A 13,076-nucleotide genomic window follows, 5' to 3' on the forward strand; every position below is an offset into this window, starting at 1 on the left:
TACACACAGTGGAAATAGCAAATAGAAATGCCTTTAGTTGTGCACATTTGCTGAGTTTGAGACACCTCCAGTAGGTATGAATAGACTGAGAAAGTCAGAGTCCGAGTAATGGGAGGCACATTCAGAGATTTAAAAGGTGGGTCCTAATTGTGTAGGATGTTATAAACAAGTATTCGAATGTATGTTTGTTCTGAGTGAGATATAAGAATACTGGATGCTTACGGGGTGGCTGGACATGGTTTTACTAACATTTATTTTATAAAGCAAAATAATGCTAATAATACTAATAATGTAACGTACTGTATATGTTTTTTATGTTATCACATTGTAGTTTTATTTTTTTATTGTTGAAAGTATTACAGATGTGTCCCTTTTTTCCCCTCATTGACCCCTCTCTTCCCCGCTCCCACTCCCTCCTGCTTTTTCCAACCTAATGTCCGTGTCCATTGGTTGTGCGTCCATACATATGTTCTTTTATTTATCTCTTCCCACCCCTTCAACCCCCACATCCCTCTGAGGTTTGTTAGTCTGTTCCCTACTTCCATGACTCTGGATCTAATTTGGTTGACACCTTAGTTTGTTCACGATATTTCATAAATAAATGAGATCATGTGGTACTTGTCTTTCTCTGACTGGCTTATTTCACACAGCATAATACTTTCCAAGTGACTCCATGTTGTCTCAAAGGGTAAGAGATCACTCTTTCTTACAGCTACATAGTACCGTATTCCATTGTGTAAATGTACCACAGCTTTTTTATCTACTCATCTACTGATGGGCACTTGGGCTGTTTCTTAGCTATTGTAAATAGTGCTGCTGTAAACATAGGGGTCCATATATTATTTCTGATTGGTGTCTCAGGCTTCTTAAAATATATTCCTAGAAGTTAAATCTCTGGGTCAAATGGCAATACCACTTTTGTTTATGTTCCAGGCTATTGTGAAAATCTCCATGATTTACACCAGTTAGTAGTAACAGCATTTTACAATTGAGCAAATTGTTTATAAGGTCAGTGCTAATCTTTTCCTGTTTTCTGGAAAAACTTGCTTTTATCTCTATTATATGTCGATATTATTTATGTGGCATTATTTGAGAAGTTCTCCCTGTTTAAAACTAATGATTTAAAAATACCACTTTCAGTCCAGCCGATGTGGCTGTGGTTGAGCGTTGACCCTTGCACCAAGAGGTTACTGGTTCAATTCCCAGTCAGGACACATGCCCAGGTTATGGGCCAAACCCCCAGTGGGGGCATGCAGAAGGTGGCCAATCGATGTTCTCTCTTATAGATGTTTCTATCTCTCTCTCACTCTCACTTCCTCTCTCTCTAAAAAAAAAAAAATCAGGGAACAATAAATAAATAAATAAATATATAAAATACCACTTTCATAGAAAACCCACGCTAAATCATGTCCCCACTCTGACAAAAATATATAGAGAGAGAAAAGAGAAGCAATTTGGCTTCTGGAAAACTCTGTAAAAGGTTATCATGTAGAAGAGATTAAAATATAACAGGAGGTTTTATAAAATAATTTTTGAAAATGCTACAAATATAGAATACAATGCTGAGGTAAAATGAATGCTTTAAGGCCATGATCTCAAGCAAACTATCTAAGGAAGGATTTTTTTTTCTAATTTTTATTAATTTATTTTTGTTACAGATGTTTCTCCATTTCCCCCTTGGCAACATCCTTTCCATCCCACCTCCCACCCCCCTAGCATTGTTGTCTATGTCCATTGGGAATGCATACATGCATATAAGTTCTTTGGTTCATTTCATCCATCCACTCCACCCCTCTACTCCGAGGTTTGTCAGTCGGGACGATACTCCTTTCTATGTCTCTGGGTCTATTTTGTTCATCAGTCCACTTTGTTCATTATATTCTACAAATAAGTGAGATTGCCCTGGCCGGTTTGGCTCAGTGGTTAGAGCATCGGCCTGCGGTCCAGAGAGACCCGGGTTTGGTTCCCTCTAAGGGCACATATTACGGTTGCAGTTTGTCCCCGGCCCTGGTTGGGTCGTGCGGATGGCAGCCACTCAATGTGTACCTTTCAGGTCGATGTTTCTCTCTCTCTCTTCCTCTCTCTCCTTCCCACTTTATCTGAACAACAAAAACTAAAAATTAAAAAAAAACATTAAAAGTGAGATCATGTGGTATTTGTCTTTCTCTGATTGGCTTATTGCACTTAGCATGATACCCTCGAGATCTCTCCATGTTGTCTCAAAGGATAAGAGATCTTTCTTTCTTATAGCTGCATAGTACTCCATTGTACATATGTACCACAGTTTTTTTATCCACTCATATATTGATGGACACCTGGGCTATTTCCAGATCTTAGCAATTGTAAATAGTGCTGCTATGAACATAGGGGTAAATATATTCTTTCTGATTCGTGTCTCGGGTTTCTTAAGGTATATTCCTAGAAGTAGGATGACTGGGTCAAATGACAATTCAATTTTTAATTTTTTGAGGAAATGCCATACTGTTTTCCATAGAGGCTGCACCAGTCTGCATTTCCACCAGCAGTGTATAAGAGTCCCCTTTTTTCCCTACCCTCACCAGCACTTGTTATTTGATGATTTGTTGATGTCAGCCATTCTGGCAGGTGTGAGGTGATATAAGGAAGGATTTTTAGAAAAATAAGATAAAGCAGAATATTCTCAACAAAATTAAAAGGTCCTAGAGTCTTATTATTTTTGTCAAAAAACTTTCAAGCTAGATCTTTGTCCCAGATTATAGAAGAAATGTGGGAAGCTAAATATTCTCCAAAAAAGTTTTAATTAATGAAGATTTTATCTTATCCAATATAATTTTTCATAGTTATTAAGGGACTAAAAATAATACACCAGAAAAAGACATAAAAATTATAAACATTTAGAGAGACATGCCATGCTCATCTACATGGAGATTTGAGAAAATTAATAGAAACTATGAGAATTACTTAGAGCTCAACAATGTCACTGGTAAAATGTAAATACTAAAATCTTTCATGTTTACTAGAAAGAAATAATTAGAGATACAATGCAAAATTCACTTGGCCATGTTTGGTTAAGTTGTTCTTAGAATATAACTTTTTTTTTTATCCTCAGCCGAGGACATTTTTACATTTTTTTTGTTGTTGTTCAGGTAGAGTGGGAGGGAGAGAGAGGAACAGAGGAAGAGAGAGAAACATCGATGTGAAAGGAACACATCGAGTGGTTGCCACCCGCACAACCGACCAGGGCCGGGGACAAACTGCAACCGAGGTACGTGCCCTTAGCGGGAACCAAACCCGGCTGTCTCAGGACCGCAGGCCAGCGCTCTTACCGCTCAGCCAAACCGGCCAGGGCTGAATATAACTTTTTTTTTTTTTTTTATCCTCATTCAAGGACATGCTTAGAGAGGCAGGGATGAGGGAAAGAGAAAGAGAGAGAGAAACACTGATTGGCTGCCTTCCACGCATTCTTCAACTGGAGATCAAATCTGCCATCCAAGTATGTCCCCTCAAAGGAGGGAGTCACTTCACATGAGATGCAGTCAGCTAAGGAACCAGAGATCCTGAGCCTCTGAAATTTGTATTCCTTTGTACTCCTCTTCTTTTCATGGTGGCGTCTATGTACTCTGGTCACTAGGCTTGGACACAACAGTGATTTCCAGGTTATTTAGGTGACAGGAATCTCAGCTTTATGATTTCATAATCATGTAATTCATTATTATCACACTGCAAGTATCTATTTCTGCTACAAGGTAGGGGTGTTTAGAATTGACATTGCTGCATGGGTAGGCTCAGGTCCAACCAAAAACTTAAGGACTATTTAAATTTTTTGATTTAAAGAAATATTTAACTATTTGGGACCTTCAACTTTCCTCCAACATCCCTAAATCTGTAAAATCCATTAAATATCATTCAATCATTTATGTTGCCTCTACAAGAATAGCAACCGATAGATGTTGTATTATTTTTTGTATTGATTGTGCAATCATAGAAAGAATATAATATTTAAATTAAAGAACTATAGAAAATCTGTAATATTTATCATTTCAAGGGCTTCCTGAGTGTAAATCTTGTATTAAAAACAAACAAAAAAATGAAAAACCAGAGAAGATAAAAGGAAGAGATGCTGTTATCTGTGTGAATTTAAGTCTTTAATAAAATGTTTACTAAAATTTTATAAAACTTTCTAATAATTTATAAGTGCAAGTACCTCTTTTCTCAAGAACTTTCTTTGAAATGTCACAGAGTGGAAAAGCATGAAGTTGACATTAAATAAACAGAGTCTGAGAATCAGACATGCCAAATCTTTACTAATACAAATATTTATTAATTCACTATATTTCACTGAGCATCTAAAATCTATTATCTTAAGCAAAATATATGGAACAGTATGAAAAAATTTTACCTGAATTACTTGCTTCACAATCTTCAAGGCAAAACAAAAATCCTGCTGATAAGTACCAGTCAGATTAGGGCAATTCTCTAAATATAACCATAATTTTAGTGACGAGACTCAGGTACAACTAACAGCAAAGAATAGAAAAACTCATTGGAGGAAAAAGACAATTATAGCATAGTGCAGAACTTTTGATCAGAATGTGGAGTGCAAGAAGTGTGATGGAGAGAGGTGAGGATAGTTACTTAGACACAGTAGGCAGTGGGATGTCAAGTAGGGTACTCTTTAATTATTTTAAAATACCATAGTTCCAAGACTTTCTTGCTAGAGCTGGAGAAATAAACTATACCAATATTCATAACAAAGTGAATGTTCCATGCATTTTGGGATATTATTGTCTAAACCCCTACCTCTTATGTGGTCGGTCTCTCTCTCTCTCTCTCTCTCTCTCTCTCTCTCTCATCTCTATCTCTATCGATCTATCTCTGTCTCTCAATATCTCTCTCTCTTTCCTGTACAGAAATCAATTGTTGATAAAGAAAATAAAATGCCCACCTCCTGTCAACCATTATGTCTGGAGCCAACAGCTCCAGCCTGACCCCCACATTCTTTATCTTGAATGGTGTTCCTGGGCTGGAAGCTGCACACATCTGGATCTCTCTGCCATTCTGCTTCATGTACATCATCGCTGTCCTGGGGAACGGTGGGCTCATCTACCTCATCGGCCATGAGGAGGCCCTGCACCGGCCCATGTACTACTTCCTGGCCCTGCTCTCTTTAACAGATGTCACCCTGTGCACCACCACTGTCCCCAACATGCTGTGCATATTTTGGTTCAACCTCAAGGAGATTGACTTCAATGCCTGCTTGGCACAGATGTTTTTTGTCCACATGCTGACTGGAATGGAGTCTGGGGTGCTTATGCTCATGGCCTTGGACCGTTATGTGGCCATCCGCTGCCCTTTACGTTATTCCACCATCCTCACCAGCCCTGTCATTGTCAAGGCTGGTCTTGCCACCTTTCTGAGGGGTGTGATGCTTGTCATGCCATTCACGTTCCTCACCAAGCGCCTGCCGTACTGCAGGGGCAACTTCATTCCCCATACCTACTGTGACCACATGTCTGTGGCCAAGGTGTCCTGTGGCAATTTCAAGGTCAATGCTATTTATGGTCTCTTGGTAGCTCTTCTAATTGGGGGCTTTGATATATTTTGTATTTCTGTGTCTTACACTATGATCTTGCGAGCAGTGGTGAGCCTGTCATCCACAGATGCTCGTCAGAAAGCCTTCAGCACCTGTACATCCCACGTATGTGCTATAGTTATTACATATGTTCCAGCCTTATTTACCATTTTTACTCATCGTTTTGGAGGTCAAAACATCCCCCATCATGCCCATATCATTATTGCTAATCTCTATTTGATGTTGCCTTCTACCCTGAACCCCATTGTTTATGGAGTCAAGACCAAACAGATACAAGAAGGATTAATCAAGTTATTTTTTAGAGAGAAAGGTATCTTAGCTATGAAGTAGATTAATGAATTAATATCTAAAATCAAAGAAAGAAAAATAATAATTTAGAGGATATTCTTGAGTATAAATTTAAAACCATTGGTCTCATTACAGAAAGCAATATTTATTGAATACCTATTGTCATATTAACTGAATTTTTTTTTTTTGTAGAGCTCATCAATGATAGAAATTCAATAAATATAGAAAATGTCTTCTTGAATTGAGGATTGTGTTTTCTTAAAAGAAATTCCACATGAGTGTAGCTTTTCAAGGTTGTTTGGAAATAATTTTATTGTTTGGATTCTTAATTTTTTTAATGTTGAACAATAGCAAATGGGATGCATGCCAGAAAAAATAAAATAAAAGATTTTTCTCATTCTATGTTGCGGATTCACCTGTTCTTGGTGGAAACCCATAAAAAATAAATCTCTCCCTGGCCAGTTTGGCTCAGTGGTTAGAGTGACCTGGGTTTGTTTCCTGCTAAGTGCACGTACCTGGGTTGCAGTTTGTCCCCAGCCCCGGTTGGGGTTCTGTGAGTGGCAACCAGTAAAAGTGTCTCTCTCACATCAATGTTTCTCTTTCTCTCTCTTCCTCCCTCTCTCCCTTCTGCTCTATCTGAAGATAAATACAAAAAAAATAAATTAAATAAAATGTCCTCAGGCGAGGATTAAAAAAAAAAGTCTCAGAGTCTGTTTCATAAGTCTCTTCACCCATGTCTTAGTGACTTCATTACCTCCACTCTTTCTTTCACCACATAATTTTCTAGAGCTTGGTTCAATTATGTAAACTATCTCATGTCTATCTAAGCTATAGTGGATTTCCACGATTCAGGAAAATGATATTCTTATCATTTTATCAGTATGATCTCAATGAAAGATGGTAAGATAAGCAAGAAAATAAAGCTACACTAACTTAGAACAATGTCTTAAGGATAATTCTGGGAGACTTTTGCTGCAGACATGGAATAAGTCTTAGAAATGGTTGTGAAGTAGTAGTAAAATACAGGAGATTCGCCATCAAAATCTATAAGCATTGGTTTTGCCTGAATGTCTTCCCCAGGCTCAGCTACCATATAATTTGACTCCAAAGTGAAGTGAATCTCTCAAAGAAAGTTTGCGTAATGACCAAGTCATTAACCAACATTGATCTTGTCCCTTGCAACCAAACCCTGTTGCCCTGCAGCAAAACATGGAGCTAAGAAGCTGCACTTGGGTCACTGCTGGGCTATAAACAAGCCTGAAGATACTTATCCGAGGACATTTTTCCATTTTTTATTCAGATAGAGTGGGAGGGAGAGAGAGAGAGAAACATCAATGTGAAAGGGACACATCGAGTGGCTGCCATCCGCATGACCCAAGCAGAGCTGGGGACAAACTACAACCGAGGTACATGCCCTTAGCGGGAACCGAACCTGGGTCTCTCAGGACCGCAGACCGACACTCTAACCGCTGAGCCAAACCGGCTAGGGCAAGGAGATCTAGTTTTAGGTGAAAACTTTCTGAGTTTTGTACATGTTATTGCCAATCCAAACCTCATTCCACTACTGGTAGTTGTAAAATAAACTTTTATCAATATTTAAGTGCATCATTTAAACTTTTTAGAAAAGTATACTATTCCTCCACCAGAAATTTTGAAGACTATTATATGGAACACAATGTTTTTTGAAATTATGTTGCACTAAAAAAATGCTAGTGTGTCATTAGATAATACTACATTAGTATTTTGAAAGTTTTCAGCCAGGATGGCAGTTTGAATCTGTAAGCAAGAACATACAATTCCCCCAACACTTTAAACATGGAAATACTGAATAAGATACAGGGTGGGACAAAAGTAGGTTTACAACTATTCATATGGAAAACAATACAATGACTAATAAAAAATAATATAAATATAGAGTGTGTTTCACATACTTGTAACTAAACTTACTTTTGCCCAACCTGTATATTTCTGAAATTATATAAATTAAAGCTAAAAGCAAAAATGTCAGCATTTTAGACATAAAATGGGAACTCACAGAGGCAAACAGGAGATGAGAACTCATAGCTATGCAAAGAGTTGACTCAAATGACTTAAGTTGTCAAGGTGTAAAAGTTGGACAAAGTATGAAGCCAAAAATCTGGAATCATTACACAGTCTTTGAATGAAAAGTAAAATATCTATGCTGGCCAACCCAAAGATGTAGGGGAAAAAATGTTATTACTATGATAATTTGAGGAAACACCAAAGCAACACTGTGGATGGATCCAAAAAGATAAAAACATACAAACAGACCTGGCCAGTTTTTTCAGTGGTTAGAGCACTGGCTCGCGAACCAAAGAGTCGCGGGTTTGATTCTGGTCAAGGGCATGTACCTCGACTGTGGTTCATCCCCAGCCCCAGTCAGGGTCATGTGGGAGGCAGCCAATCGATGTGTCTCTCTCACATCAATGTTTCTCTCTCCCTCCCTCCCACTCTATCTGAGGATAAATGGAAAAATATCCTTGGGTAAGGATTTTTTTAAAAAACATACAAACACTTTTTGGCAGTAGTCTTTCTCTATATATTCAATTGTTTTCTCTGCTAGTAGTGAATACTCAATGCACATTCTGACATTTTATGCATCTTTATTAACCACCTACCTCCACACAGACAAACATACATGCTCACCTTCAACATACTGGAGGAAATCGTAAATATGGACAGTACACAGGAAGTGGGAATTAAAAGGGAGGGATAACTATATAAGGGTATATACTAATAATTTCAGTACACAAGTCTTAATAATAATTACCATAAGTAGTATGGGTAAATTAACCTTGATTTAAGTAACTTCTTGAAATTGTACACTGTATACCAGGAGTCATGATAAGAAAAGAAGGATCTCCAGGGAGGAGATCCTTTGATGGAAGGATCTCCATCAAACTTTGCCAGAAATGGACACTTGGTGTAGGAACCCATATGTTATTCTGCCCTAGGTGTCTAAGTATGAGAGAGAGAAGAAACAAAGTTACTTAGACTCTATGTTTGTTGAAAAACAATGAGAATAGACAAATCTAACTCTGAGTGAAGAGGAATAAAAACAGAGGGCAACACCCCCACTGACAATAATAATTATATTGACCATGTAATAATATCCTGATAAAAAAGATAAAATAAAGAGCAGGTAGAAAAATAAAAGATTATCACAGGTGTAGAAAATGTTTGCTGCTAGATTAAAAAGACTTTTTAAATAGTGTTTCAAATTAGAATAATTTCATATAATCTGTGCAAAAGAAAAAAATTATAAGGACAAAAGTTTCTAGAATTGCAGAATGAGACGATAAGGTAATAATATGAGCTAAGACAATGATAAATGAGTAAAATAAAATTTAATAGGCAAATTAAAGCATGGTAAAAATTGAAATCTCTATTAAAGAGGAAACAAAAGAAGTTATTCTTTTAAATTAGTCATTATTATAAATTAATAATTAGCAAATATTAAAAGCTGTTGCGGACTGTAGTAAGTAAAAACAGCAGGGGAAACTCTGGACAGAAAAGAAAGAACAGAGATTGAAGAGACAACATAGACATGGTTGGTGCTAATACCGCAGAGCTCATAATAACTGGAGCACAAGCAATATCCAATGCCCTAGAGAAGATAATGGATCTACAGTTAATATTGATGCATTTACTGAAGTTTAAAGTGTGTACACTTCAAGAAATACATTACAATATACAGTTTTAAAATATTTGAACTACAATAATGATAAAAGAAGAAACTCATACTTCTAGAATCTCCTTTGTGAGTGATTGTCAACATTGATATTCTGTGTGGAAAGGCAAATAGAAAATTCCTATTCCATCATCTTTCCAAAGTCCTTCTTCAAGAGCATCTTATTTTTAGAAAATGACTAATAATTGTGGTAGTGTGACATTGTATTATATTTATAAATCACTTTGAAATTAGATTACCTCTGTATCATATTTAATCTTCTAATTTCTGAACATATTTTTTTTTTTTTTTTTTTTTTTTTGTACAGATAGAGTGGGAGGGAGAGAGAGGAAGAGAGAGAGAGAAACATCGACGTGAAGGGACACATCGAGTGGCTGCCACCGCACGACCAACCAGGGCCGGGATCAAACTGCAACCAAAGTACGTGCCCTTAGCGGGAACCGAACCCGGGTCTCTCCGGACCGCAGGCCGACGCTCTAACCGCTGAGCCAAACTGGCCAGGGCTGAACATATTTTTTATAGCTTTCAGGGGATATTTTCCAATCACTGGTTAAATTAAATTCTAGGTATCTGATACTATTGTTAAAGGTATCACTGTTCCATTTTCTTTGTCTAATGTGTTATTAGATTATTGATTAAATTTAGTTTTACTGACCCTGTTTCAGTGATATTCGTAATGTAGTAAGACTAATAATTTATTTGTAGATTTATTTAGCTTTTCTGTGTATATAGTTAATACGCAATCATTACAGTTTTAATTATGTTCATTTCTTACCACTTTTGGACTCATTTCACTAGATGGTACACATGCATTGAACCTATATATGATATAATTCAGGAAGATGGGACAGTTATTGATATTGCATGTGTCTTAATACATTTGTGGGATTTTATGATTATACACTTAGACTATTATTTTATAAATTAAGATTAATGAAATATAATTCTCATGACTATTAGAACTTCATCAGAATACACACATGGGGCAAGATATTTAACATTAACATCTTACTGTTTTGTATTTTTACTCCCGTTAAAAACTGATAAATATAGAAATAATCTCAACAGTCCCCAGGGATCTTGACTCTCACCAGAGCCTTCTGAGCCAGCTGTGGGGGAGATCCAATCAGGTGTAGGCACTCATATACTGAGAATCCTCAAAGGGTACCAAAATGCTACGCAGAGGTGGAACCTGATTGTGGTAGAACTCTTTGATGCTCAGGAGTCTTAGCCATGCCCATGATCCAGTCTTTGCCAACACTAAGGTGAGTTTGGATGATTCCCCAAAAACTTGTATTTTCTCAAATGTAAATGAAGCTTGTAGTACAAGAAATACAAGTGTTTGAGATGTGGTTGATTTCAGTGTTTCTTCTCAACTCCAGCCAGCATAGAAGGGCATGTGTGGGACTAAGAAGAAAAGCAGTGTTCCCCTAACTGTGAAATAAATGATAAATTACCTTATAATTTAATGAACATAAAGAAGTCGAGACAATGGTATACTCCAATAAGAGGGGGAAAGGTTGTTTTTTTCCTGAATTAATAGATATCTATATTAAGAACAGCTTTTAGTGGAAATGGTCTTTGTGGACAAGTAATGGAAAATGAGACTTGAACCCTAATAGGCACTGAGGGGAATTTCTGGAAGGGGCTTCCCTATAGAAATCTCTCCATACAACCACCCATGTGAACCAATCAGGAATAAGACTGCAACTAGCTCACAGGCAGGTTCTCTCTGTACAGAGAGCTCCCGTAGCTAAAGACTAACATTTTGCCACTTTACACATTCATTATATCTCTTCCTTAAGATATTATCAAAAATAAGCGTTCTCCTATGTCATCATGATTTGTTTGAGCTAGTTATGCTCAGTGTATGCAGTTATATCTCAGAATCAGAATCAGTAAGTTAGGTCAACAGATATAAATTGATTAAACTCATGGCTTCAACATCAGAATCACCTAGATTTAAATCATGGCTCTACCAGTTTTTAACATTTGTGGACTTAGACATTTTATTAACACACCCTGGACTTACATTTCCTCATGTATAAAATGGAGATAATAACAAATGTCCATGGCATTTTTATAAGTTTGAATACAAGATTCAACTCCCATTAAAATATTAACTCCATGAGTGTAGAGCATGTTGTCTGTTGGGTTCACTAATGTATTCCTACAAACTAGAATGATATGTGGAATGGGCATGTGAAAGACAATCAATAAAGATCTGTTAAATAAATATATTTTAGCACATAATGTGGCAATTATTATCTATTATTATAATAGATAACATACCTTGATTATGTACTAAATGCCAGGTACCACTTGGAGAGTTAACTCTCACTAAACCGTACTAACACCTTTATAATATGTACTATTATTAATCACCACCACCCCTCTTAAAAGTCACAAAAATTGTAAAAAGAAAGGTTGAGACTTGTTCAAGTCCATCCATCTAGTTAGTATTGCAAACTCACGGAGTCTGAATGTCTAAGTCTCTCTAAATAAGCATGCAATAATGCTTTGCTCTCATATATTAGAGAGCAGGCACTCATCGACTTTGTTTTCCTTCTCTTGAATACATTCTAACAGCAGAATTCATGTGCATCTTTGAGAAAGAACTGATAGGGAAGATGTAAATAGAAATCACTTACTAAGGAGGGGGAAAATGACATTGAGAGAACCTGTTTGTCTGTTTTCTTGTAATTTGAGTGTGGAACAACTCTTTAGGTATATGGCATTGATACTTGGAAGAGCCTGAGTGTTTTCCATGATGGATGATAAGTTTCAGTTTACAAGCCAGACCTGCAGGGCCCAAAATTCTTCCTCCTCTGATATGCCAATATCATATCCTGGTCTTTTCTTTCCAGTCTTGTGGCTCTAGAGCCCTCAGGCTATCGTAGAAGGAGGTGGACATTAGAGGTGGCATCTGGTGCACACCAGTTCTCATTGCAGAAGTTCCAATGTCCATGTGCTTAGTTACCTAGGCTAGCAGGAGCCTCTTGGGGATTTAACTGGACAAGATGTCCCTAGACTTCATTTCAGGGTTGAGATATTTGTAATTCTTTCTGTCTAAAAATTTCCCAATATATTCTAGTCTCTTGGAGTCCCTTGTAATGAGCATTTGTTTTATAAAGTTCACTGCTAATCACTCCATATAATTGCAATTATCAAAGCCTCTTACTACCTTTCCCACCATAAAGTGCACAATGACACTGAGTTACAGCAGGGTTGAGTGGCTTCATTTGAATTTCCTTGATATATTAATAAAGGTAAGTTTGTTCACATAGGAAGCTTTATATTGAGGTAAAAAATAATAATAGTAATAGCAGCAGTATTATTACTGTTATATTTACTGAGTAGTCACTATGTACTATGCACAGTTTTAACACATTATATAAATTGTCTTACTGAATTGTCTGAAAACTTTCTGAGCTTGGCACAATTATTATCCCCATTTTAGATTGAGAAAAACCGAGGCACAAAATGGCTAAACGACTTGTCAAT

The 13,076-nt window shown here is 36.9% G+C and overlaps 1 protein-coding gene across 1 annotated transcript; it reads left to right on the forward strand.

Annotated features, from left to right (window-relative positions):
• Positions 1–4,939: 4,939 nt before the first annotated feature.
• Positions 4,940–5,902, forward strand: LOC118628398 (olfactory receptor 52N2-like). The gene has a single exon (XM_036259308.1). It carries the CDS (start codon positions 4,940–4,942, stop codon positions 5,900–5,902), a length of 963 nt encoding a protein of 320 aa, XP_036115201.1.
• The last annotated feature ends 7,174 nt before the right edge of the window (positions 5,903–13,076 follow it).

Source organism: Molossus molossus, unplaced genomic scaffold (assembly GCF_014108415.1).
Source record: "Molossus molossus isolate mMolMol1 unplaced genomic scaffold, mMolMol1.p scaffold_m16_p_13, whole genome shotgun sequence".
Taxonomy (NCBI): domain Eukaryota; kingdom Metazoa; phylum Chordata; class Mammalia; order Chiroptera; family Molossidae; genus Molossus; species Molossus molossus.

Bases quoted from the DNA above. Each gene is read 5' to 3' on its own strand.
- LOC118628398 (XM_036259308.1), top strand. From the start codon at position 4,940: ATGTCTGGAGCCAACAGCTCCAGCCTGACCCCCACATTCTTTATCTTG.